The sequence below is a fragment of the Condylura cristata genome, unplaced genomic scaffold (genome assembly GCF_000260355.1).
Source record: "Condylura cristata isolate star-nosed mole 26May11 unplaced genomic scaffold, ConCri1.0 scaffold00029, whole genome shotgun sequence".
NCBI classification, from domain to species: domain Eukaryota; kingdom Metazoa; phylum Chordata; class Mammalia; order Eulipotyphla; family Talpidae; genus Condylura; species Condylura cristata.
This window is the reverse complement of record NW_004567130.1, coordinates 26,650,809-26,673,929: the sequence shown is the minus strand read 5'-3', so window position 1 is coordinate 26,673,929 and position 23,121 is coordinate 26,650,809. Positions and strand designations below refer to the sequence as shown.

General features: G+C 46.5%; 1 protein-coding gene across 1 annotated transcript in view; it reads right to left on the bottom strand.

Annotated features, from left to right (window-relative positions):
• PTPN11 (protein tyrosine phosphatase, non-receptor type 11) overlaps positions 1 to 22,668 on the bottom strand; it is a 47,856-nt gene extending 25,188 nt beyond the window's left edge. Inside the window, exons 1-6 of the mRNA XM_012730889.1 lie at positions 22,631 to 22,668; positions 21,556 to 21,678; positions 16,445 to 16,639; positions 14,004 to 14,196; positions 11,247 to 11,363; positions 10,217 to 10,330 (exon numbers count right to left, since the gene is read on the bottom strand). Of these exons, the coding sequence (XP_012586343.1) occupies positions 10,217 to 10,330; positions 11,247 to 11,363; positions 14,004 to 14,196; positions 16,445 to 16,639; positions 21,556 to 21,678; positions 22,631 to 22,668 (780 nt within the window). The remainder of the gene's footprint in view (positions 1 to 10,216; positions 10,331 to 11,246; positions 11,364 to 14,003; positions 14,197 to 16,444; positions 16,640 to 21,555; positions 21,679 to 22,630) is intronic.
• Positions 22,669 to 23,121: the final 453 nt, after the last annotated feature.

The window sequence follows — 23,121 nt, the reverse complement described above, 5'->3', positions numbered from 1 at the left end:
CATGGACCTGCAATGGCCTGTGTCCAGCAGGCCTCTCGCGTACGATGTCACGACGAGAAAACACTGACTGAACAAAATGGTATTCAAGGGCCTGCTTTTGTCCTAAGCTGTCGACATGAAGCTTCAAACTGCAGTTGCCAAGAACCTATCGACACGAAGCGAGGACTAACTAGGTATAAGAAATGGCAGGACATGCACCCGAAAAGGAATGAGGATTTTTTTTTAGGGCTTATGAAGGCCTGGCCTTTAACTTTTTCTTCTTTTTTCCCCCTAAACTTTCTACCATGAATACACATAAAAGAGAAACCTTTTAAGACAGCATTAAGATGAAAGTCAGTGGGTGCAAGTGTCCAGCATCTAAGTAACACGATCCGTGTTCTGAGGCATCTATCACCGGCTTTTCCCACTCTAATTCAGAGCAGACCAGCTGTCACTTCTCAAGTCTGGACACTGGGGGACAGGCGGGCTCTGGTGCCACTGGATCATGAGCATACATGCTGCCTCAGAAAGCTTTACAGCCCTCCTAGGCCAGACACTGGGCCACAAGCCGCCCCAGTCTCTGTAGTCTCCAGCCAGAGGGTGAGGAAGAGAGTACTTGGGCTCTGGAAGCATGTGGCAGGAAGGACGCTCTGGCGCTCTGCAAGGAAAGGAGCCAAGTGACAGATCAGGGGAGAAACTGAACCAGGCAACCCCGGTGGCCCCGCTGGAAGAGGGCACAACAGAAAGACACAGAGAAGCAGCTGCAAAAACAAACAGAAAGATGGGCCAGCCAGGCTGAAGCTTCTTCAAGGGACAGGTTTCATTTGCAAAATTGCAAAAAACGTGTCGTACGTAACCTACGCACTAATGGAAGGTCATAAAGGGGCTAATCAAGAAAATGAAAGGCAAACTAAAAAAAAGGCGTGTGTGTTTTCTATGCACATACCAGCCAAAGAAGCATCCTCTGGATGGTTTCCGCAGAGACAATCAACATTTCCTAACAGCAGCCCTGTTACCATTCCATTTAATTTATCTGAATTTCACAGACAGATAAGACAAAGTTTACGGTGCTATGTGATACTTTATTCAGCCTCGTCGCACAACTCACAACAAAAGTGTTCAATTAGTGAAACCCAGACAGAAAAGAGAGACATTGTATAGAAGTCCGATAAAGAACCTGTCACTCAAAAATTTAAAATGAGCTCAGATTAAGTACTTAGAGCCAACTGCATTTTCCACACTGGCATTTCTTCTGAACTGGGAGTTGCTATTAAGGCCTCCTTGGTGGTGCAAGAGGTTAAGTCTCAGAACGATGAAGCTATCGGCAGCCACTCTGGCCACATGGCGCGGCAGACCTCTCCTGACCCGCCCGCTGCTCCCCTCAGCAGTGTGCTTCGTCGATCTGCCTGTTCTGCTCCCCGCTCTGTCTCTGGTGAATCGTCTCTGAGTGCTGCAGGCACTGCCTCCCTGCATGGACTCAGGGTCCGGTCTGAATCCCAGGTTGGTCTTTGTCATCTCTCTCCACTGGATGGATCACGGAGACCACGGCTATGCCCACAACACACACAGCCGTAGGCACCTCACAGGCCCTCCAATTGTGTTTGCTGGATGAGCAAGAGGAGGAAGAACACAGACAAGCCACAGACTGTCGCTGGTAATGGCCCTGGCACCACAGACACCATTCCAATGCTGCTGACCTGACTTCAACATAACGGAAAACCACTGCAGGCAAAACAGCACTGCAGCCTTTCCTGATCATTAGTCATTTGAAAAGCATCTTCAGATGCTTCACCACTGCAGCACACACCTCAGCTGTCTTCTTAAATTGACCTCCACTTTTCCTGCTTCATAAAGTGTATTTCAAAGGAAGCTTCCACGACTGGCACGATGGGAACACCAGCCCATACCACACACAGACGGCAGACCGGCGGGAGACGCCTCACGCTCCGCCTGGACACACACGCACGAGGGGCAGTGGCAGGGTGGGAGGCGGCGTTAAAAGGCCATTTGACCTCCTTGCCAGCTGCCACGAGGGTAGGTAAGGGTTAAAAAGAGAAAACTTTCTCATTTGCTGATTCAGCCATCCTGTCATGAGGAACCACGAAAAATCATCTCAAGTGCAGAAACATTTAGCCGGACTAAATTCAGCCTCTGGCCGGGCCGCCTAACCATTCCCTGGCGCTGGCCAGGCCCGCCCACTCAGGTCAGCCAGCCGAGGCTGCTCAGGTGCGCCTCCTCCTGCACTAAGTTCCCAGCCACCTCTGCCAACGTGCAAACGTGCAGTCTGAACAGCACACAAGCGAGACAGGCTTCGGGCTCCGAGACTTCCAGAAAGGAGAGGGCCGGGCCCCGGGTGCCAGGCACAGCTGGGCCCAACTGCCCATGGCTGGCAGCTGTCAGATTAGTCGTGACTGACTGTACGTGTCCCCAGCTCCTTCCTCGGTGTCCCTGTGCCCTCGGCATCTGTGCCCCGGGCCCCAGGTGCCAGGACCCCGCGCATTTACCACGGCAGAAGGCTGCCACATCCGGCCGGAGACTGGGATCAGAAGTTGGGATTTTCCATGCTCTGCCCGCAGAGGCCCCCCGGGCACCCGAGACACTCAGCCACCATGGCTGAGGGCGCTTCCTCCCAGCATCAGACTGAGGGCTGGAAGAGGCAGAGGAGAGCCAACAAGCCCAGCCCTGAGGAGGGTAAATCAGTTCAATCCTCTTGGCGGGGGGATTTACCTCCCACCACCTGCTTCACCAGCGGTGGGCGCTGAACACAAAGGCTGTGCATGGTGTCCTGCTGAAAGGCACTTTGTCTCCAGCCCCCTCCCCACTGGGTCTGGCAGGGCTGCTGACGATCAGATCAGGACAGGCAGCCCAAAGCACATGGGAAGCTGGGGGAAAGGCCGCGAGGCACCCCATTTTCCCAAGGAATTCAAGCAGCGGGTCTGTCCCAATGAGCCTTCAGAAAGGATGAGAGGCAACCAAGCAGATCTATAGCCAAAGGGAGCAGAACAAACTACTGAACAAACCTTCAAGACATCAAGAGCAAGCCAAGCCCTGGCCCCGATGGACATTAAGGCCCGGCCGCAGGACGGGCTGCGGAAAGGACTGGGCCCACTGACACGGCCCTTACATGGACTGTGACGGCTCCCGCAGCCCACCCTGCCCCTGCCCAAATGCCAGTAGCTTAGCCCCGTGCTGTAATGGCCGGAAGAGACCCCACAGGCTTGCTGAGTCCTGACTGCAAGCCCCTGCTCTAGACGACAAGAGTGCGCATACCGGGAGGCCGAGGGGCAGGCCAGGCGGGCGGGCAGCCCTCGAGAGCCACAGCGCGATCCCGCGCCCAGGCCGCGGCCCAGCCACGTCTGCCTGTACTGCTCTGAGCCACAGGGGCATGCCGCTGAGGGCAGGGGGCAGGAGCTGCTGGCCCCTGGCCAGACCCAGCTGCACGGCCACTCTGCTAGGGAAGCCAAGCTGCAAGGACATATGTAGCTCATGGGGAAGGGATGGAGGCAGAGCCAGAGAAGAGGAGATCAGCAAGAGGTGGGCACGTACCGCAGCGGGTGCTGGGAAGGGGAGGTACATCACGTCTCTCCTCTAGCCTGGGATAAGTCTGAAAGCGCCGATAAATGACTTTTTCTGCCCCAGGAAGGGGAGAGGAGTCAGAAAGATAGATGGGCGCTCTGGTGAAATCTAGGCCTTCCCCACCAGCCCCACAGGGCTGAAGGAACCCCCGTGGCCCTCGGGCAGCTATACAGAGGACGTGGCGACCTCTACTCTGCTCTCTTGTCCACACCCCCTGCGGTACAGTCTGGCCCTCCAAGCAGGTGAGGGCTTCCCACGCTACCAAGAGGCCGAGGCCTGTCACACGTCCCTGGGTAGGGTTTGGGCAGTTTATCCCAGAGGCGCTCACAGGGCGCCCAAGGAGGCAGCTGCTCGACAGGCACTTTCAAAGCAGCGAGGGCTAAACCCGCCCAAGGCCCCGGTCTTTCCAGTGCAGGCCGGCTGTCAGCTCCCTCCTCCCCTCGGACAGGGCGGAGTTTAGAAAATCCAAGTAAAAGGCAGGATCCCTGGAGAACAGGTTCTGAACATGAAACCACAGCAGAGTCAAGACAAAGCTATTATTAAGTGTAGTTAGTGGCGCGGTGTAGGTTGGACAGAGAGCGCCAGGAAAAGGGAGGGAACCGGGCTGGGAGAAGTGAGGCTGGCAGCAGGGAAGGAGCAGGTGGGTAAGAGGGAAGTTAGGAGCCGTAGGCCAGAGCTTGTGGTGGGACCGAGGACGGAGAGGCCCCGAACCCCAAGGAAGAATGAAGCTAAAGCAAAGTGAGCAGAGGACCCAGACCACGTCTTCGAGAAGCAGCAGACTCACCAGGTCGGGAGAACAGGCAATGAACAGCAAGACAGACACACGGCGGGAGCACATGTCTCCAAGACCAGAGATGGAGAAGAGGGGCTGAGATGACTGTCTCAGAAGCAGCTCAGTCGAAAGCCTGGAGAAAAGCCTCATTTAATTACCAGTAAGCGGGCCACTGGTGTCTTCCGCAAGCGCTCTTCGGGTATCCTGGGAAATCACCATACAAAGGAGGAAAGGCGAGGCTGCAGCACAGGCCCCCTCAGTGAAGGAGGACAGTGGCAGCGCAGAGAGTAGCAGGGTGGTTTCAAGGCCGAGGAGGGAGGTGATGCAGAGATGGTGAAGCACCATAAAGCGCCTTCGGTTCTTGGAATCTCTGTAAAGATGTCAGCAGTGGCAGCAAATGGAAACAACTCTACAGAGAACCACCTCACAGCGGAAGGACAGTCAGACAGACAGTCAGACACTCTGACTGAAAGGCCTGCCAAGGACACAAGGCACTCTCCAGAGGCACATTCGGCTCGCACACTGTGACCACTGCCTTGCTCTGCCTGCGGGCAGGGGCTGCTCTTCGATGGGAACCAGGCTCCCTGCTGACCTGCGGTGGCTGAGCCTGGACACTGTTCCACGTGGCACAGCTTAGTCACAAGGGGAAGGTTGCCCTAGAGATGCCCAGCAAGGCTTACTATTCTAGACACAGCTTTGGGGTGCTGTGAAAGTCTTGTTTCCACAAAATCTAACCACCTCCAAGCAGAATGTACAGCTCCCCTGAAGAGGATGTGAACACTTTAAAGAAATCAAACTGGACTGCAGGTTTGCAGACAGATGGTGGTTTCTCACGGAGCCACGTGGGCCAGCAGGGCCAGCAGGTGGGCTCAGTGTGATGACCGAAATGGGCCAGCAAGCTGCACGGTCCCACCGGAGCAGACAAGGAAGCTGGGCTTAGGACAAAACTCCAGTTGTTGAGAAAACAAGCTCTGAAGCACTGGGAGAAGCTAATCCCCGCTGAAATGAGCTGTGGGGTGTTTATCTACAAGTGTAAGCGCTGCGGGGCTTTAAAATCAGAAGTTCCAGACACTTTCTGAAATGCATCCCGAGATCCTCGCTGGCAAGCTGTACGCACGGGTCTGAAAAACTAAACCGTGCACCTGCCGAGCGTCCACCAGGACCCAAAGGAGATCGCTGTGCGGGTGATGAAGAAACATCGAGGCAAAGTCCAGGCGGCGCCCCCTTGCCCACGCCTCTCCAGAGAGGCCACGGATGTTCTCACTCCAGGGCCTTTGCACTTGCTATTGCCTTTGCTGGAATGTTCTTCCTGATGCCATCTGCATGCTTGCAGGTCTGTGTTCACATGCCACCCTACCAGCGAACAGCAATGCTCCATCCATGCACCCTTTTCGTCTTGCCCTATTTTATTTTCTCTGTAGCAATTATCACCAGCAAAACCTGTTCCTGTGTTTACCGTCTGTCTCTCCCAATTGACTATAAGCTCCACAGGAGAAAGTTTAATTTGTTTCCTAGAGCAGAGACCCCAGCCAAGCCTGTGCGTCATAAACATCTGTTGAATGAATGAACCAAGAAATCACCGCCGCCACCAGTCACCACTGCTTCAGGATGTTTGGGGGCTGTCTGCCTCTGCAACCCCCATCTCTGAGAACTATTTGCTGTGACTGTGTCCTTCGACCAGAGAGGATGGCTTCTGAGCCCACGAGAATCTCTGAGACTTGGCACAAAGATGGCAAGTTGTTTCAGTATCTGAAATGGCCTAGGAGTAAGGTTTTCAGTTAAAAAGCACCGAAATCTGCCGGAAGATTTCGGTGGGTGCCACCTAAAGGAAAGAATGAAGCAAGGGTGTGGAGAGCAGGGATGGAGCATGCAGAGAGGGCGGAGGGGTGAAGGGGGGATGGAGGACAGGCTGGGAGCCACAGCAAGCTCAGCAGCAAGACTTCCTTCCTCAGCTTGGGCCGTGCGGTCAGATACAGCGGCCAGGCCTGGCATACAGGGCACCCCGGGACTCCAGACCCAGAAGACTCGAAGGGGAGGAGAGACATCGAGAGGGCGCAAATGCCCTGTGCCACATGTATCTCGCTCACCATGATGCCACACAAGGGCTAGTTCAGGTTTCAGGCAACGTGCATGTTGCAGGCACAAAATCACAGGTTTAGAACCTGCCTTTTCATCTACAGAATGTCAATCTCATCCACGCAAAACTTTAGTTTGACCAATCTAGAAACACTATCCACCTCTTTGTAGTCATGAACAGAGATATGAAGGGGACAGAAGATGGTCACAGAAATCAGAAACAGGCACTGTAGGGAAAAAAAACAAAGACTTGAGTTCATAACAACTTGGTCAGATAACATGTCCTAGAAGAAAATCATTGAACTGAATTTATTTTGGGAGTCAAGGAGAAAGAGCCACAGAAATTCACAAGAGGCTTGGTATTTTAAGACGGGTCAAAAGGGAAAGTAATTTTAAGTGTCTTCTGGAGAAACATCTGAAACGACAAGGAGAACTTTTACAGATAACGAGGAGCAGTATCCAAACAAATAAAACGTAGCCCATAAAAAATTACCAATGGCAAAAAAAAAAAAAAAAAAAAAAAATTACCAATGGCACTGCAATTTAGAGGTCTAGTTCACCGTAAAGACCATCAGAGCACATGGGAAGAAAGAAATGATCCTAAATTTATTGCCTTCTAGGAAACAACTAAGGTGCAATCACTGAAATACTAATGTCTTGTTGTGGATCAAACATCAGTCCCCAGGGATTTAGATTATAATGAGTAGCTGCTTACACGGATCTAATTTTCACTACACTGGATGATTCTGTTCTCGGCCTTATTCTCCAGGCCCCGACCAAAAAGGGCAATTTTTAATTGACTGGATTAGATAAGCAGATACACAAAGCACTAGAAAGCAGGTCACCAGCTACTTTGATTGGACTTCAGTTTAAATGGAACATGAATGCCCTGATTTAGTGCTGGCAATTTATCACCCAGCCTGACCTCCATGGAGAACTTGTACCTTTGGGATCTTGGGTTTTTGTTTTTTTTTTTTGGATTTCCTCAGAAAGTCAACTCAATACTTCCCACCCCCTTCTGTCAACCTGAGTCTGAAGTGTCACAATACAAAACCATCAGGTCAACATTCAGAACATCTGCCCGCTTTTTCCAGGGCCAACACAGTCAGGCTGGGAGTTCCTTCCAAGTTCACACCTTGCCCACCAACATGGACCATGAAAACACCCCTGATGTCTCAGCCTCTTCCAGAAGGTTTGGCCTCCATTCCCTGAGCATCATCCTAGGAAAGCTGGTAATTAAAGAATCCCCACCTTGCTGCTGTGGGTTGTTGTTTTTCTTTAATTTCAGGTCACTTTAAAGGAAAAGTGGTCCGATCACACAGCTACCATTTCAAAAGGAAGGGTAACATTTCAAGGGGTCAAGATGACAGAATTGCTCACTATCTCACACATGTAACCAAAAGGGTTTTACAACTATTAATTTTCATTCTAAACAGAATTTTTGCAGACCAGAACGATTCTAACCAAAATCACACATGATGTCTAATAAAAATTAACGACAAGGAACGACCATCATTTACTTTATTTTTTGGCGGTTTAAAAGCAGGAAAAGGAGAAAGAAGAAGCGGCGCCTGCATCGTCACGGGTGAGCCGGGGGGCTGCCCACAGCCGTCAGTTTTAAACATGGGCCACACTGTGAAAAGCAACAAGTCAGCAAACCCAGGGAAAGGTGTGCCAAGAGCCATTCAGCGTGCCTCTGCATAACGCACGTGAGGACTCAAACAGGGAGGGAAGAGCGCAAGGGGACTACTCCTGAGAGGAAAACGCACACCCTGTGCAAAAATGAACAATGATGTAAAGCAGGTATGAACACATGAATTCTATACAAGAATAATAAATTTGCTTCAAAATAAATAAATACACAAAATAACAGGTCTGGGGTAACTGGTAATGGCAGGTGGGAGTTCTTTATGCAAAGTTACTAGCTTTGTGTGCAAAACTATCACAATCAATTGGCAAAGGTAATTCCCAATTCATACTCACTATTTCATGAATCTATAGCAGTGAGAAAAATGTGATCAGTGACTAATATGTGTAGATATTAAATTTCTGTTCATTGTTTTAGGTGTGATAAGCTATTCTGGTTATAATGTTTTGAGATGAAATAGTTATAGATGAAATGACATGGGATTTGCTTCTAGATAAACTGGGGGGAATAGTGGGTGAAATTTAAAAAGACTGGCAACTGTTAATGCCAGGTGACTAGTAAAATGCTATGATTCTTCAATGTATTTGTAAATTCTGCATAATAAAATAGATTTTTCGGCCCTTCCTGGTGGCGCAGCGGGTTAAAGCACTGCACTGAGAATCTAAAGCCGCTTCCGCATGAGTTCGATCCCCGCCTGCCCCGGAGGTGACCACAGGGCGCGGCAGACCTCTCCTGACTCGCCCACTGCTCCCCTCAGCAGTGTACTTCGTCGATCTGCCTGTTCTGTTCCCCACTCTGTCTCTGGTGAAGCCTCTCACTGCCCCTGAGCCTCTGGCCTGTACCCCAGTTCTGTATGCACAAATAAATAAATCTTTAAAAAAAAAATAGATTTTTCATTCAAGTTTTGATACAAGGTTTCCAAACACCTCCCATGCTTATCCATCTTATCTCATGAGGTTCTATGAAGATTAAGTGAAAAGTGAATGTAATTAAAGGAATGTTGAAATGTTGCCTTTTATTATCTAGGCCAGCAAGACAGACACTAGAATGAACAGTGAGCTTGAGATTGATCATTTCTGATATATTATATTGATCATCACTTTTTTAGTGATGCTTTTCATCACTGTCTTCCTTCTCTGAACTAGAAGTTTGTTCTTAAAGACAGAAGCCTTGTCACCGGGCTTTCCTCAATGACTCACTCAATGTCTGGTATGAAAGGATAATCTTGAGTTCAAGCCTCTGTTCAACAATGTGGAGCAAAGATTGTGAATGTTCTATTTTGTACCCATCCCCAGCAACCCAATTCAATCAATATTTGTGGCACAGAGCTTGGATAATTTCCTTAACCTCCCTGAACCTCAGGCTCCTCATCTATAAAGTGTAATATCTCACCGAGCAGACTTCACTTAGTCATTATCCATTCACTCATTCATTCACCCATTCCACAAATGCTAAGTTCTAACGTCCTGCAGAGTATGAATACTCATTCCCATAAACAGGGAAGTGCTCGATAAAATAACATAAACATTAACTAAATGTAAATTCTCATTCAGGTTCTGCTGTGTGCCAGGCACTGTGCTATGAGCTAAGGGTAACTACCATCTTAGTTTTTGAAGAAGATTTCTGTCGAGAAGAGGGAACAGGATTACTGTCGGAATTGGAAGTCACAGAGCAGAGGCAACAGGAACACAGCACATTCCCGCTAGGGCCAGTCTCCTACACAAGTCGGTGTCAGGAAAGAAATCTGTTCACTTTACTACCCGAAGTTCTAAATTTCAACTCTCAAACTAAAGCCACAAAAAGAATTTCTCACAATTAAGCTACAGATTCTTTCCAAAGACTCCAACCAATGCTGGAAATCTTCCAAAAGAATAAGATCCTTATGTTTTCTGGGGTTTTGCCAGTAGATGAAATCAAACAGCCAAATGTAACTACTGGTGCATCCACTTCAGATTAACTACCAGCTCCCTTCTCCCAGAACACAACGCCTTTGTATTCCAACAAACCCCCCCCCCCCCAGCAACTTGTTCCATGCCAATCAATGGCCAAATTAAAAAAGGGCACAGATTTGAGTCTTTCAGATCCAACTGCAAACACAAGACCAACTTCTCTTCCATAAAAACAGAATTTAATAAATGCATGTGAAAGAAAATTTAATGACTTACCTCAAATTCTTCCCAAAAGCCTTGTTTGACTTTATCTGTGGTCTCAGCTAATTTGCTTAGTTCTCGAACCCGGCTTTCTATTTCAGCAGCATTAATACGAGTTGTGTTGAGGGGCTAATCAAAGTCAGCCATTGGTGTGAAGTAAAGAAGTATTACAGAAAAAAAAGTGTTAATGAAAAAAAAAAAGACTTCTATGTTGCTATTCATAAGGCAAGGATAGGAAATTCACAGGACACAGTAATTCACAATGTAAGTTTTCAAAAAACTTTCACTTTCTTTACTGCTGTCAGAAAAATGTCTCTTTCTTCAAGCTCTACTTTACTCTGCTGGTATCAATTCAAACTAAATTTTCTTTATAAAAAGACCACAATGTTATTTAGAGAAGTATCATTTGCCACAAATAATAAAAGTAAACTTTGGAATAGCATTAACTCCCAAGTGAGTACTGTGACCACTTAAAACCCAAGGACGATCGATAATGAAAACGCAGACTTGGTGAAAACTTGCTTTAGAAACTCTCTAAGGCCATTTAGGGATCACAGGGAGCGAGTCATGGGGGGAGGGGAATGCAGTACCTGGAATTTGTTTCCAAATACTGCAGGAAAGCAGTGAATGGAGGAATAAATGAGGCAGGATTTGATGATCAGGGCCTCTACCTTAGGGGTTAGGTCTCAGCTGAACCCGCTAGTACTAGCTATCACCGCTAAAGCCTGATTTCAATCTCTGGAGGAGCTCACCCACAGGGCACGGCAGACCTCTCCTGTCTTGCCTGCTGCTCCCCTCGGCAGTGGATTTCAGTAAATTCACTTGTTCTGCTCCCCACTCTGTCCCTGTGAATCCCCTCACTCCCTGCATGTGTGGCCTGTACCTTCGTTCTCCTACACAAAAATAAATAAAATCTTCAAAAAACCAAAAGATTTGATGACCAGCTCAGAGCTAAAGCTGAATTAGACACATGGAGGTACCTGATGCCATTCTGTCTACTCTGGAAAGCTGCAAACAGGGGGACTTGAACTCCAGACTCCCTCACCTGCTTGAGCTGGAGCACCGTGCCCAGGGTCTCCACCATGGGATTCTTCTTGTAATGCTCCACGAGGTCTGTCAAAGAGTCAAACCGTTCTCCTCCACCAACATCATATTTCAGTTCCTTTCAAGACAAAATAATCCTATTAATGAGCTTTCATGTTAAGTCACTGTTTCTCACAAATGAAGTAGAAGCAAACTCTCCCCCCACGATGGAAAAATGCAACAGCAGCAGCAGCACAAAGGAAGGAAGCGACGTGGATGATGAAAATGGAAAGGCTAACCCAACGGGAAGCCGTTCATGGGGAGGTGCAAACAGCCCCAGTAAGTACCCAACAAAAGTCTTCATTTCATAAGTTAACTAAGTAGCGAAGAAATAAAGACGGCGTCTTTCCGGTGTTCTTTACTACCGCTCACACTGAGGCTGAGTACCCAGACTGCTGCTGAGGGGCAGCCAGTGAGCAACCACGCTCTGAAATGCAAACCGTAGAGGCTGGCGAGGCACTGGGTGCGCATGCCCTTCCGCTCACCTTCCAACGGAATGTAAAAGGGACATTATAAACACAGACCAAAAATTTCTTCACTAACAAGGAGATCAGAGTAGGTTATTTAGGGCAACAGTTACAAATTCTGAAACACAAAGCCCTAGAAATTATATATGAAGATATTTGGGTACGATATTTTACTTAAAATCAGACTGGAGGCCGGAAGAAGCCCTTTCAGAACGACAATTCAGGGCCTGGAAATCTATTCTTCCATAAAGGCGACAAGAACACTGGCCAAACTGTCACCAACTTCTTCAGCACTCGAAAATTAAACAGGAGGTCACAACACTTTGAGGAGCATTTATTTAAGGGGAAAAAAGGACTGAATCTGGTAAGTGCTCTAAGCCATGATGTTTTAACTGCCTTATCCCAGCTCTCCCCAGCTCCTCAATAGCTCTGAAAACCAGTAAGACCTATCACACAGCAGCTATGAAACAAGCCACCTAGCCCAGCCAGAGAGGACAGAACGGACCTGGAGGCCTCTCAAGAGACCTGTCCCCTGAGAATCATCTAGCCTCTTTAGCAGCAAGCTGGAAAAGCCCCGTTTTCAGGGTTGTTTTTATTTGACCTGACTTAGGACTCCCTTAGCCATGTCCGCAGGGGACCTGTCCAAAACAATCAGCAGTCACTGTTTAATATCACAGGGGCCTGAGGTCAGGCACATACTAGGAGACCGACCAAAAACTGAGCAGGAAAACCTAGACAATGTCCAGGAGTTCTGAAAACTCCAGCATATTCTTGAGAATTCAGAAGGTGTGTGCAAGGTCCAAGAAAGATACAGGAAGGCACAATCTTCACCTCCAACTGACCTTGAAGTTTGGGGAAAGCAGACAGTAAAGGCTAAGGCAGAGTTTTCAGGTGTCAGAGCACAGAAGACACTCGCTGCAACACACACACACACACACACACACACACACAACACACACTGCTGAATTTATATCAGCAGAGTAGAGGCTGAACAGAAAGCTCTGTCCAATCATTAACTGACCACCAAGCAAAGCAATCAGAGGTCACACAGGACAAAGAACAGGAAAGTCACTAAACACACAGACAATAAGAAATACAGACACAATAAAAAGTGGCACGACAAACTCTGGGAAGAAGGATGTCTGATTTTTTCTAATTGTTTAGTTTTCAATAAAAAAAAAAGTAAGCCATGCAAAGAAACAGGAAAATATGGCCATATACACAGGGAAGAAAAAAAGACTGTTCTTGAGAAAAGTCCAAAGAATCTACATCAGCTAAAGACCTAAAAGAAAATATATTTTATAAATTAAAATATCAGCATGATGTCTCATCCAATAGAACTTTTAGACAAATATTCTTCGGAGGAGCACTACTCGGAGCAGCCAAATCACTCGTCAATTTTTAGTGGATTAAGAATGGATCAACAAAATGTGGTGTGCACACCATGGGATATATTACCATAAAGAGTTTACTGGCCCGTTACAGGTGAATAAACCTCAAGAATATTACACCAAGTGAAAGAAGCCAGACACAAAAAGACCACCTCCTGCCATGACTCCATCTATATCAAATGTCCAAATTAGGCAAATCCACTGAAGCAGCAGGTGACTGAGTGGCTGCCAAAGGCAGGCTGGGGAGAGAACACAGGGTGACAGGGCTTCTTCGCAGGGTGATGAAATGTTCTGATAATGACGCTGTGGTGCATAATTTGTGGTTATACTGAAAACGACAAAATCACCCCCTTTATAAAAGGGTGACATCTAAGTTGTGTGAATGATCACTATTTAATTTTTTTAACTTAAAATTGAAGCAGTTAAGTGAATAGTTTCTACATAGGAAACTGTCAAAAAAACAAGTCTACGTAGCTGTCCAAGAATCACCCTCCTCGGTCCAGCTGCCACAGTAAAAACAAGAAATGGCTCAGCTCGCCCAGCCTCAACTCAGGACTGTCACCTGCAGCGATTGCTGGCACAGGCTAGACCAGGAGCCTGCGGGGGCCAACCCCAGGGCCATCACACTGAAGAAGGTTCGAAAAGGCAGGGCAGGTGACACCCTGAGACATGACTTACTCTGCCAAGACGGACTGGAAACAAGAAATGATGAAACAGTTAAAACAAACAATATATGAAATGCCTAGAAACCCTGGACGAAATGAGCAAAGAAAGTCTGACTCCGGGAGTGATGCTGTCTGTCCCCTCCCAGGAAAAACCACCCAAGGCGGCCTGCACCAGGCCCGCGGCCAGCGGGGTCACCTGACAGCGGATCATGACGTGGGTCACTTTGGACTTGCCGTCGCTGCAATCCCCTTTGTCATCACCGGTTCGGACAGAGAGGACAAAATCTCCGGGGTGGCTCTGGCTCTCGCGCACAAGAAAACTGCCATGTTTTCCTTTCTCAGTTAGTAGTTTCTCTGCTTCTTTGCCAGAGAGGTGTCCGTGAAACCACCTGCATATTTTGAAATGAAAATGAAAATGAACTGAGCTCCCCAAGGGTTCCTAATATTCTTACACACAAAATTATCCATGTAGTCAGCTCTCCTAAACACAATCACACAGAGAAACCGGTCCCCTCAAGAGGACAGAATCTGTATCCCAAGCAGGCAGGAAAAAAAATGTTAAGAATGACAGTAAGGGCCCTCCCGATGGCGCAACGGCACTACGAAGCTATCCTCAGCCACTGCGTCCTGGCTTTAATCCCCGGCCAGGGAGGTGACCTACATGGCGCGCTGGACCTCTCCTGTCTCACTGCTGCTCCCCTCAGCAGTGGACTTCAGTCCATCTGCCCGTTCTGCTCCCTACTCTGTCTCTGGTGAATCCTCTCATTCGCCACACCTGTGGCCATTACCCCACTTCTTGGATAAATAAATAAACCTTTAAAAAAAGAATGACGGGCCCTCCCTGGTGGCACAGCAGGTCAAAGCACAGCACTGCTAAGTGCTAAGTACTAAGTTCTATTCCCAGCCAGAGAGGTGGCCCACATATGGCACAGCAGACCTCTCTGGTCTTGCCCACTGCTCCCTTCAGCAGTAAATCCACCTGTTCTGCTCCCTACTCTGTCTTTGGTGAATTGTCTCACACACACTCACCTCTGGCCTACACCTCAGTTCTTCTATTCAAAACAGTAAGTAAAATTAAAAAACTATTGTTTATCTCCACACCTAGCCCTATGTAGGCCCAACCATTCAATCCCAGCCCTTTAAGGAAGTTACAGCAGAAGTATGGCAGAGAGAACCATTTGATTGTTTGCCACTGCTCTGGCATATGAACACTGGAAAAAGGACGTGCACTGTAAATTAATTCAAATATTCTAATCTTTCCATATTTCCGACCCATGCTTCAAAAGCCTCCCAGCTGACTGCCCACATCTTTGGACTACATACTGGGCTGTCATTTCAAACTTTAGTAACTGTAAGACTGGAAGTAGCTTTTCCTAGAAAGTGCATTTGCAGACCTCACAACCTAAAACACAGATACACTTGGTCTGAATGAGGACCAAAAATCTGTGTTTTGTTTTCTGTTCTTCTTTTCTTTGTGTTTTCACAGCAACCTGTTTTTAAACCAGCACACCAGAATCCTGGTGTTGGCCACCCACAAGTAAGACACAGACTCACAACCCTCTCCTAAGATAGTCAAGTCAGTCTTTTTTCACCCTCGGGATCATAAGAAAGCAGGTGTTACAGCAGATAACATTAATGGTTCATGGTAAGAAAGATACTTTAAGTCACTTTTCATCATACTTTCAGGTTACGGATTCTCTTTGCCATAACTTTCTATTACACCTTCTTTAAAGGCTGCAATTGAATGGCTGGACCTATAGGGCTAGGTGTGGAGGACTGATAAACAACACTTTTTTATTTTTACTTATTTTTTTATGTAGAAGAACTGGGGTGTATGCCAGAGGTGGGTGTGTCTGTGCAACTGAACTGAGTGAAATTTAGAAATAAACTGCACAAAGTTGGCTGAAAGCCTTTTGCTTTAAGCTGTAGTGGCTGCTGGAGAAGCAATCATCAATGATGACATAAAGGTGCATAATGAAGAAAAATACCTGCAAATATAAAATACACAAACATAGGCAACCCTGAAATGGAGTCAAGGAAGAGACTGAGAATGTAGACAACCTTTCTACATGGTTTATAAATCCAGTCCAGCTTTTATCAGCTTAGTTCCAAGAGAAGGGAGAAAAGATGCCTGAAGTAATATAATTCCCTCTAAACAAGTCATTCACACACCTGTGCAGATATAAGAACTGATGAAATGTCTGGCTCTCCTCAGTTTTTACTTTTCCATTTCTGAGCTTAAAGTGACATCTATTGGTGGCACTGCTGAATAACTGGTCGGGAACCACTAAAGAGTTAGTTGCTATTTTACTGTCTCCCTTATGATTTCTTTTCCTCTCATAACTTTCAAAGATTGCAGCTGAAGTTCAACAGTCTTCAAATTACTGCACATACCCACCATGCCCAGGAAAAGTCTGAGGCCCTTGGAGAATTAATGTAAGTCACGCTGATGGAGGCTTTTGCAGGAAAAGGCACTCTGAGAATAATCTGATCTTACTGTTGATACTTTAGTAAAACTTTGAGGATTGCAGTCTGAGAAGCAAGACAGCAGCCAAACCGCCATGATGCACCTGCACGGCAAATACGGTGCAGGAGGGAGGGATGTGCAGGCCCTGTGGCCACTGAACTGTCACTGACCTTTCAGAGGTAGGATCTGCACAGTTTAGAGGATATTTGAGCTCGATTACATCTCCATTCTTCTCTTTTAATTGCCCGTGGTGTTCCATGTAATACTGGACCAGCTCAGCCAAAGTGGCAAACTTCTCCCCTCCATACAAGTCATAGTAATCGCCAGTGTTCTGGATCTTGATGTGGGTAACAGCTCCATTTCTCCTAAAATAGTTCATGGCGGGTGGAGGAGGAGGGAAACGAAGAATTAAATCAGTGAAAATGGATCTCACGCTCAATATCAGAGTTTGCCTAAACATTAAAAGAAGTCAAAGTACAAGCTTTCACCTTCCCTGTAACAAATCCAGTGGATGAAATCATCACACACACATAACAGCACAGAAGACTCTGTTTATTAGTTTCTCTGCAGGTACATCTTCTACTTTGAAAGCCTAAGCTATCAAACCGCAAATATTAAGTAACAATTTTCCATCATTAATCAAGACACATAATTTCCATATTAAAGATAAATGTTTGCCTATTTTGTAATGCAGTCAACTCATTATAAGAACCATATGGATATCAAAAGATTTACAAAAGAATATTCACTGTAGCCTAGGGGAACACTGAAAAGTCTTACCTATCACCAAAGTGGATAAATTAATAGTCGTACATTCATACAATGGAATGACATAAAGCAATATAAAAGAAAAAAAAGCCAAATCATGATACATACAATATGGATGAATCTTCAAAAAAGGTGAGAAAGAAGCGAAACATAAAACACATACGGACTTCTGGACTGCACAGCTTCTTTTGGATGAAGTTGGAGAATAAGCAAAACTAGCACGTGGGGCTGGAAGTGGGAGCAGCAGCCGCTCTTAGGGCGGTCGGAGAGCGGCATGGAGGGACAAGGCCAACAGGACATCGGGGCCGCCTCCGACCTCGCGTTGGCCCCATGTGTAAGTGCCACATGTGCCGAAAGTCATCTCACTGGACACCTACGAGAACTGCATCCTTCAAGAAACATTTTAAAGACATAAATTCAGCATGGAGAGCGCTAATACGCTGTCCCACTAAGCTGACATAACGCTGGCCAAAGTTCATGAAATGTGGACTCTAGTTAGCCTGGGCGGCCTGCCTGTGACTTCCATCGGGTTTTCTGACCTGCTAAATACATGTCAAGGACGCCCATTATCACCTGCTATCCTTTGGTGGACCCAAGGGATTTGGTATCCCAAAATGTAACCATTGGCCTAAGCTTAATTTTAGACTGATACTGCAGCACTATTAGTGAAGCCTCTGGGAAATATAAATACATGTCTAACAGAGAAAAAGCAAAATGGGAACTAAGGAAAGTAAGAAAAATCACCCATAACATTTCTGACAATATCTACTTCTAATGATCGCTCACAGCTTTTTCCAGTTCATTGTTCTCCAGCTACTCTGGTCTATATTTTAATACCTGGGCTTTCCATTTCTAGCCTTTACTAATGACATGACCCAAAAAATCAAACATGTCAGTTATAGATGAGATCAACATGCAGCAGCACAGATGACCCAAACATGTAACGTGAAAGAGCACAAGGCAAAACAATATGCTTAGCGGGCCATTTATGAAAGCTAAAAAACACACAAGTAATTCTACACGTTCTTCATGATACAAACATGTATTATATTTTAAGATGATAAGTATATATAATTACACACCCTTTTTTATGAACTAGAGAGAAAAACACTAAGTTCAGGATAGATAGTAATTGCCTTGGGGCAAAGGGAAGGACAGAATTAGAGAGTAGTGAAAAAGGGCCCTCCCTGGGGGCACGGCGGGTTAGAGCACAGCACTGAGAAGCTAAAGCCGCTTCAGCATGAGTTCGATCCCCGCCTGCCCCGGAGGTGACCACATGGCACGGCAGACCTCTCCTGACCCGCCCACTGCTCCCTTAGCAGAGTATTTCAGTCAAACTGCCTGTTCTGTTCCCCATTTTGTCTCTGGTGAATCCTCTCACCCCATGCCTGCACCCCAGTTCTTCTATGCAAAAATAAAAATTTTTTTTAAAAATAATAAGCAGGGCCCTCCCTGGTGGCGCAGCAGGTTAAAGCACTGCACTGAGAAGCTAAAGCCACTTCCGCATGAGTTCGATTCCCGCCTGCCCCGGAGGTGACCACATGGCGTGGCAGACCTCTCCTGACCCGCCCGCTGCTCCCCTCAGCAGTGTACTTTGATCATCTGCCTGTTCTGCTCCCCAGGCAGATGTCTCTGGTGAATCCTATCACCCTCCACATCTCTGGCCTGTACCCCAGTTCTGTATGAATAAATAAATAAATAAATCTTTAAAATAATAATAATAATAATAAGCAAACGGCTTTCAAACTTATTAAAGATGTTTAGTTTTACCACAAGGGAGATGACAATTAAAACTGAGACAACATTTCTCACCTATCAGGTTGGTGAAAATGAAAAGCTTGGCAATATTCAATGTGAATGCTACGGGAAACAATGGGCACCCATTTTCCCCCGGCTGGTGGGGATGCAGAATGGCACAGCCGCCATGGAGAATTGGGGCAAACTACGCTCTGTGTGTGCTTCTCTGCCCCTTCACCTCACTCCCAGGAATCCACCCTGAAGCTATGTTTCCAAAAGTACAAGACACATGACAGCGGTTCTCAGAGCCACTGTACCATACCTCTCAAATACTGGGCAACTAAATCCCCATTTGCAGAAAACTGAATGAAGTTATATGCTCTGTATGCCGATGATTGAAAAAATAAGGAAAATTCCCTAGGAGATTTCTGTAAGTGAAAAAAATAAATATAATTTTCTATTTCATGTAAAAAAGAAACACAGAAATTAATGGAAAAGGTTCCCTCCAGATAGGACAGAAATAGAGTACAAGAGGCAGGGAAAGAATGAAATATCCCCTGTGCTTTTCCATGTAGTTTAACTTCTAAGCTTCATATATTCCCAAAAAAAAACAAAAGAAAAGAGACAAGGGTCAAAATAATGAATAAGTGAAATGAATCTAACCCTGTACTCAGTTCATAATGACACAGAAAGTTAATTCCTGTAACTTTTGAATGTAGAACTGATTCTGCAGCTTTAGTGAGACATATTCCAAGAACCAAGACTCCAGAGAAATCATGAACTTTACAAGTTTGATAGTGATAGAAAAATTCTGAAACTATTTTTGTATTATAGGGAAGAGAAAATGAGGTCATATAGTGAGCAGTAAAAATGTAACCCCAAAATTAAAACAATTTTTTAGATTTACATTTAAAAAATGGGGTCACATGCTGATGCTGTAAAGAACCAGGGGTCTCCCTACACGAGAAGGGAGATGCAACAGGGAATGGGAAAGGTAAAGAAGTTGGGCTGAACTGAAACTGTTAGTAAGCGCACTTAGTTTTAACATAAATATTTAAATATTAATATTAAATATTATTAAATAAATATTTAAATATTTATTTCCCACCTCTGTCTACTCAAAGGTTCTAGAGACAAGGACATTCCAGGAGCATTAATAGCAGAAGCTGGGGCTAGCCAGTATTATGCGCTTGCTGAGATAAAGAACCGGAGAGCTCTAAGAAGCACTACTGAAATGAGGGAAACTTGAATATGGACTATATATTAATTAGAGCACACTGAATAGATGTGCAAACTTCTATAATGATTTTATAGTTACGAGAGAACATCTTATTCATAGGACAAACACATGGAAGTATTTAAAGGTAAAAATAAGTCCCTGGTAGCTCTAAGTTATTTTCAAAAGATTTTGCAGAGGAGTGACACACACACACACACACACACACACACACACACACATGCACACACGCATGCAGGCACAAAGAAAAAGCAAATATGCAAATGTTAACAACAGGAATGTGATGTTGTGATAATCATCTCTCAACTTTCCACAGCTCTGAAGTTTCTCAAAATAACCTCTGAACCTCCCCTCACTCACCTAAAAGCTGGAGATTGCAACGGTACTTACTCACAGGCTGTGGGGAAAACTAAACAAAACTGTGTGTACAATACCTCATGCAATGGCTGGTATAAATGTCAAGTTTCAATAAAGCTGCTAAAATCATCACTATGATCATTATTATCATTTTTATATAATCCCCATGCAGACTCTTACAGCTCAAATGCCACAAGAGTTTAGAAATCTTTGTTGGGAAAAACCCAGAAGAATCCACCCCTGCTTACAGGAAAACAGAAGTCAATGACAGTGGCTCCTCAAGAAACTCATCCACTACTAACAGCAAATACAAAAGATAGGTTAGTTCTAGCTTCTCGCTAGACTGAGGAGCCTGGAGGTGCAACAGGAAAATCAATTTCTTAAAAACTCACCCGCACCTGCTCACACAGACATGTAACAGGATGCTGGGCAAGTTCCAAAGTTTTTAACCTAATAAACACCCAACAACAGATTGGAGACAGTGGGCATATTCACACCAGCTGAGCTGGATAGTCACTAAAATGGATAATTACAGGTTTATGTACCAAGGTAGGACTCACACATTTTCAAAACGAAGTCACAGAGTAACACATACAATACAGAGTCCGGGATGTGAATTTTAACCTGACACAATCCAGCTCGCTGCCGTTCACACAGCACAAGGGAGCCGTGCAGGGGGTCAGTCATGAAAATGTGCTCAGGAAGGACTCGCGCCGCCCTCCCGGCAGTGGTTTCCTCTGGAGAGCGTGAGGGGACGGGAGGGCCGGGGCAGGGGCAAAGGGGGGACCGCAACTTCCTGGGTGATGTTTTATTTCTTAAAAAAGAAAAGTGATTTGAAGAAACTTTTAAAAAAGCATCTTTCCCCACTGAGAAATCAAGGGAAGGGAAAGAAAAAGGTGGGAGCCAGGGTCAAGAAGTGGGTGGCTGCGGAAGGCGGATGGTCTGCTTCAGCTCAGCCCGGGGGCCCCCAGGGAGAAGGACGCCGCCAGGACTCGCCTCTGCCCCAGTCCCTTCTCCTCTCTCGAATCCGTCTGGTCAGCTGCTGCGGCTCGGCCCACCGCAGGGCAGCAGACGGGCCTGCAGACTCTGCGGGGGGAGCGAGTTGTCCACGGTCATTTTACCATTTTCCACCTGGAAAGCTCCAGTTCTCTTTCACTTGCAACTTACCTAATCGCAACTTACCTGACGGAGAGCGTGAAGTCCCCGGGGTTACTCTTGCTGGGCCTCGCCAGGAAGCTGCCGTCGACTCCTCTCGTCAGCAAGAGGTTTTCTGCCTCCACGCCAGTGATATTTGGGTGAAACCATCTTGAGGGAGAGAGAGAAGAGGAGTCACAAAAAGCCAAGGGCTTTGCCAGTACCGCTTTCTATGTCACTGATGAGTCACCAATAAAAATACAAACAGGGGACCTCCCTGGTCGTGTGGGGGTTAAACGCTCAACACTAGCAAGCTATCACCAGCCACTGTGGCATGAATTCAGCCTCTGGCCGGGGAGCTGACCCACAGGGCACAGCAGACCTCTCCTGTCTCACCTGCTGCTGCCCTCAGCAATGCATTTCAGTCGACTGGCCCATTCCTCTCCCTACTCTATCTCTAATGAATCTTCTCACCCTTGCACCTCTAGCCTGCACCCCAATTCTTGTATGCATACATAAATAAAAACAAATTTCCCAAAAAAAATTGAAATACAAATGGAACCTTCCCTGACACCTTCTCCCGCATCCCCTTGGAGTAAGCCTGGAGTTGGGGCCAGGTCCAAAAAGATAATTTGTATGGCCAGAAGACTGAGCACAGGAGTGAGTGTGAGAAAGTAAGCAAGCAAATAAATAGACTCACAAGTGAGCAACCTATCAAAGCTCACAAGAGCTAGGTTTCTCACTGCTGGAGAGGTAGACACTATGAAAATGGAGAAGAAAGTTCGACCAGCCCCTGTGGTGTTGCAATTAGAGGTGCATATGCAAACAGAGATGAATACACAGATGTTTCTACACATCTGTGTAGGATCACAATTCCCCTGGCTGTCCCTTCTGAAAGTGTCTGGAAGCAAAGACTCGTCAGCCACAAACAATATACTCATCATCCTTATCTCAGTTTCTAAACACCATTCTCCAATAAAAGGAACTGGGCTCCTTGAAAAAGTGGCTAATTCCAGGCTGAAACAGTAAAAGTAAGATAAGCTTGGGTTATCTTACTGTGCCACAAGAGGAAAGAGTTCCAATGAGGCCAAGTCAAAAGGATACTGAAGCCAGTTTGAGGGACCTCCGGAGCCAAATAAGGGACAACTTGGGGCCCGCCATGATGGCGCCGCGGGTTGGAGCACAGCAGTGCAAAGCTGGTGGCAGCCACTTCAGTGTGAGTTCAATCCCCCGGAGGAGATGCACAGGGCGCGGCAGCCCTCTCCTGGCCCGCCCGCTGCTCCCCTCAGCAGTGTGCTTCGTGGATCTGCCCGTTCTGCTCCCCGCTCTGTCTCTGGTGAAGCCTCTCACTGTCCCTGCACCTCTGAATACAGTACTCTGCTCTTCCAGCATTTAATTGGGTTTTATTAATCTGCAAAACTAAAACCCAACAAAGGGAAAAATAACAAGACTTCTGAAAAACACACTTAAAGCCTGACCGGTAGAGTCTATTGAGTCGGCACAGGACAGCCTTACCTCTTAGGCAAATGAACACCATTCTGTCTATTTCTTTATCTGTGAGTCAGGATATAGTGCCCACCTCAGCGGATTTGGAATCAATGAGGTAATACACGT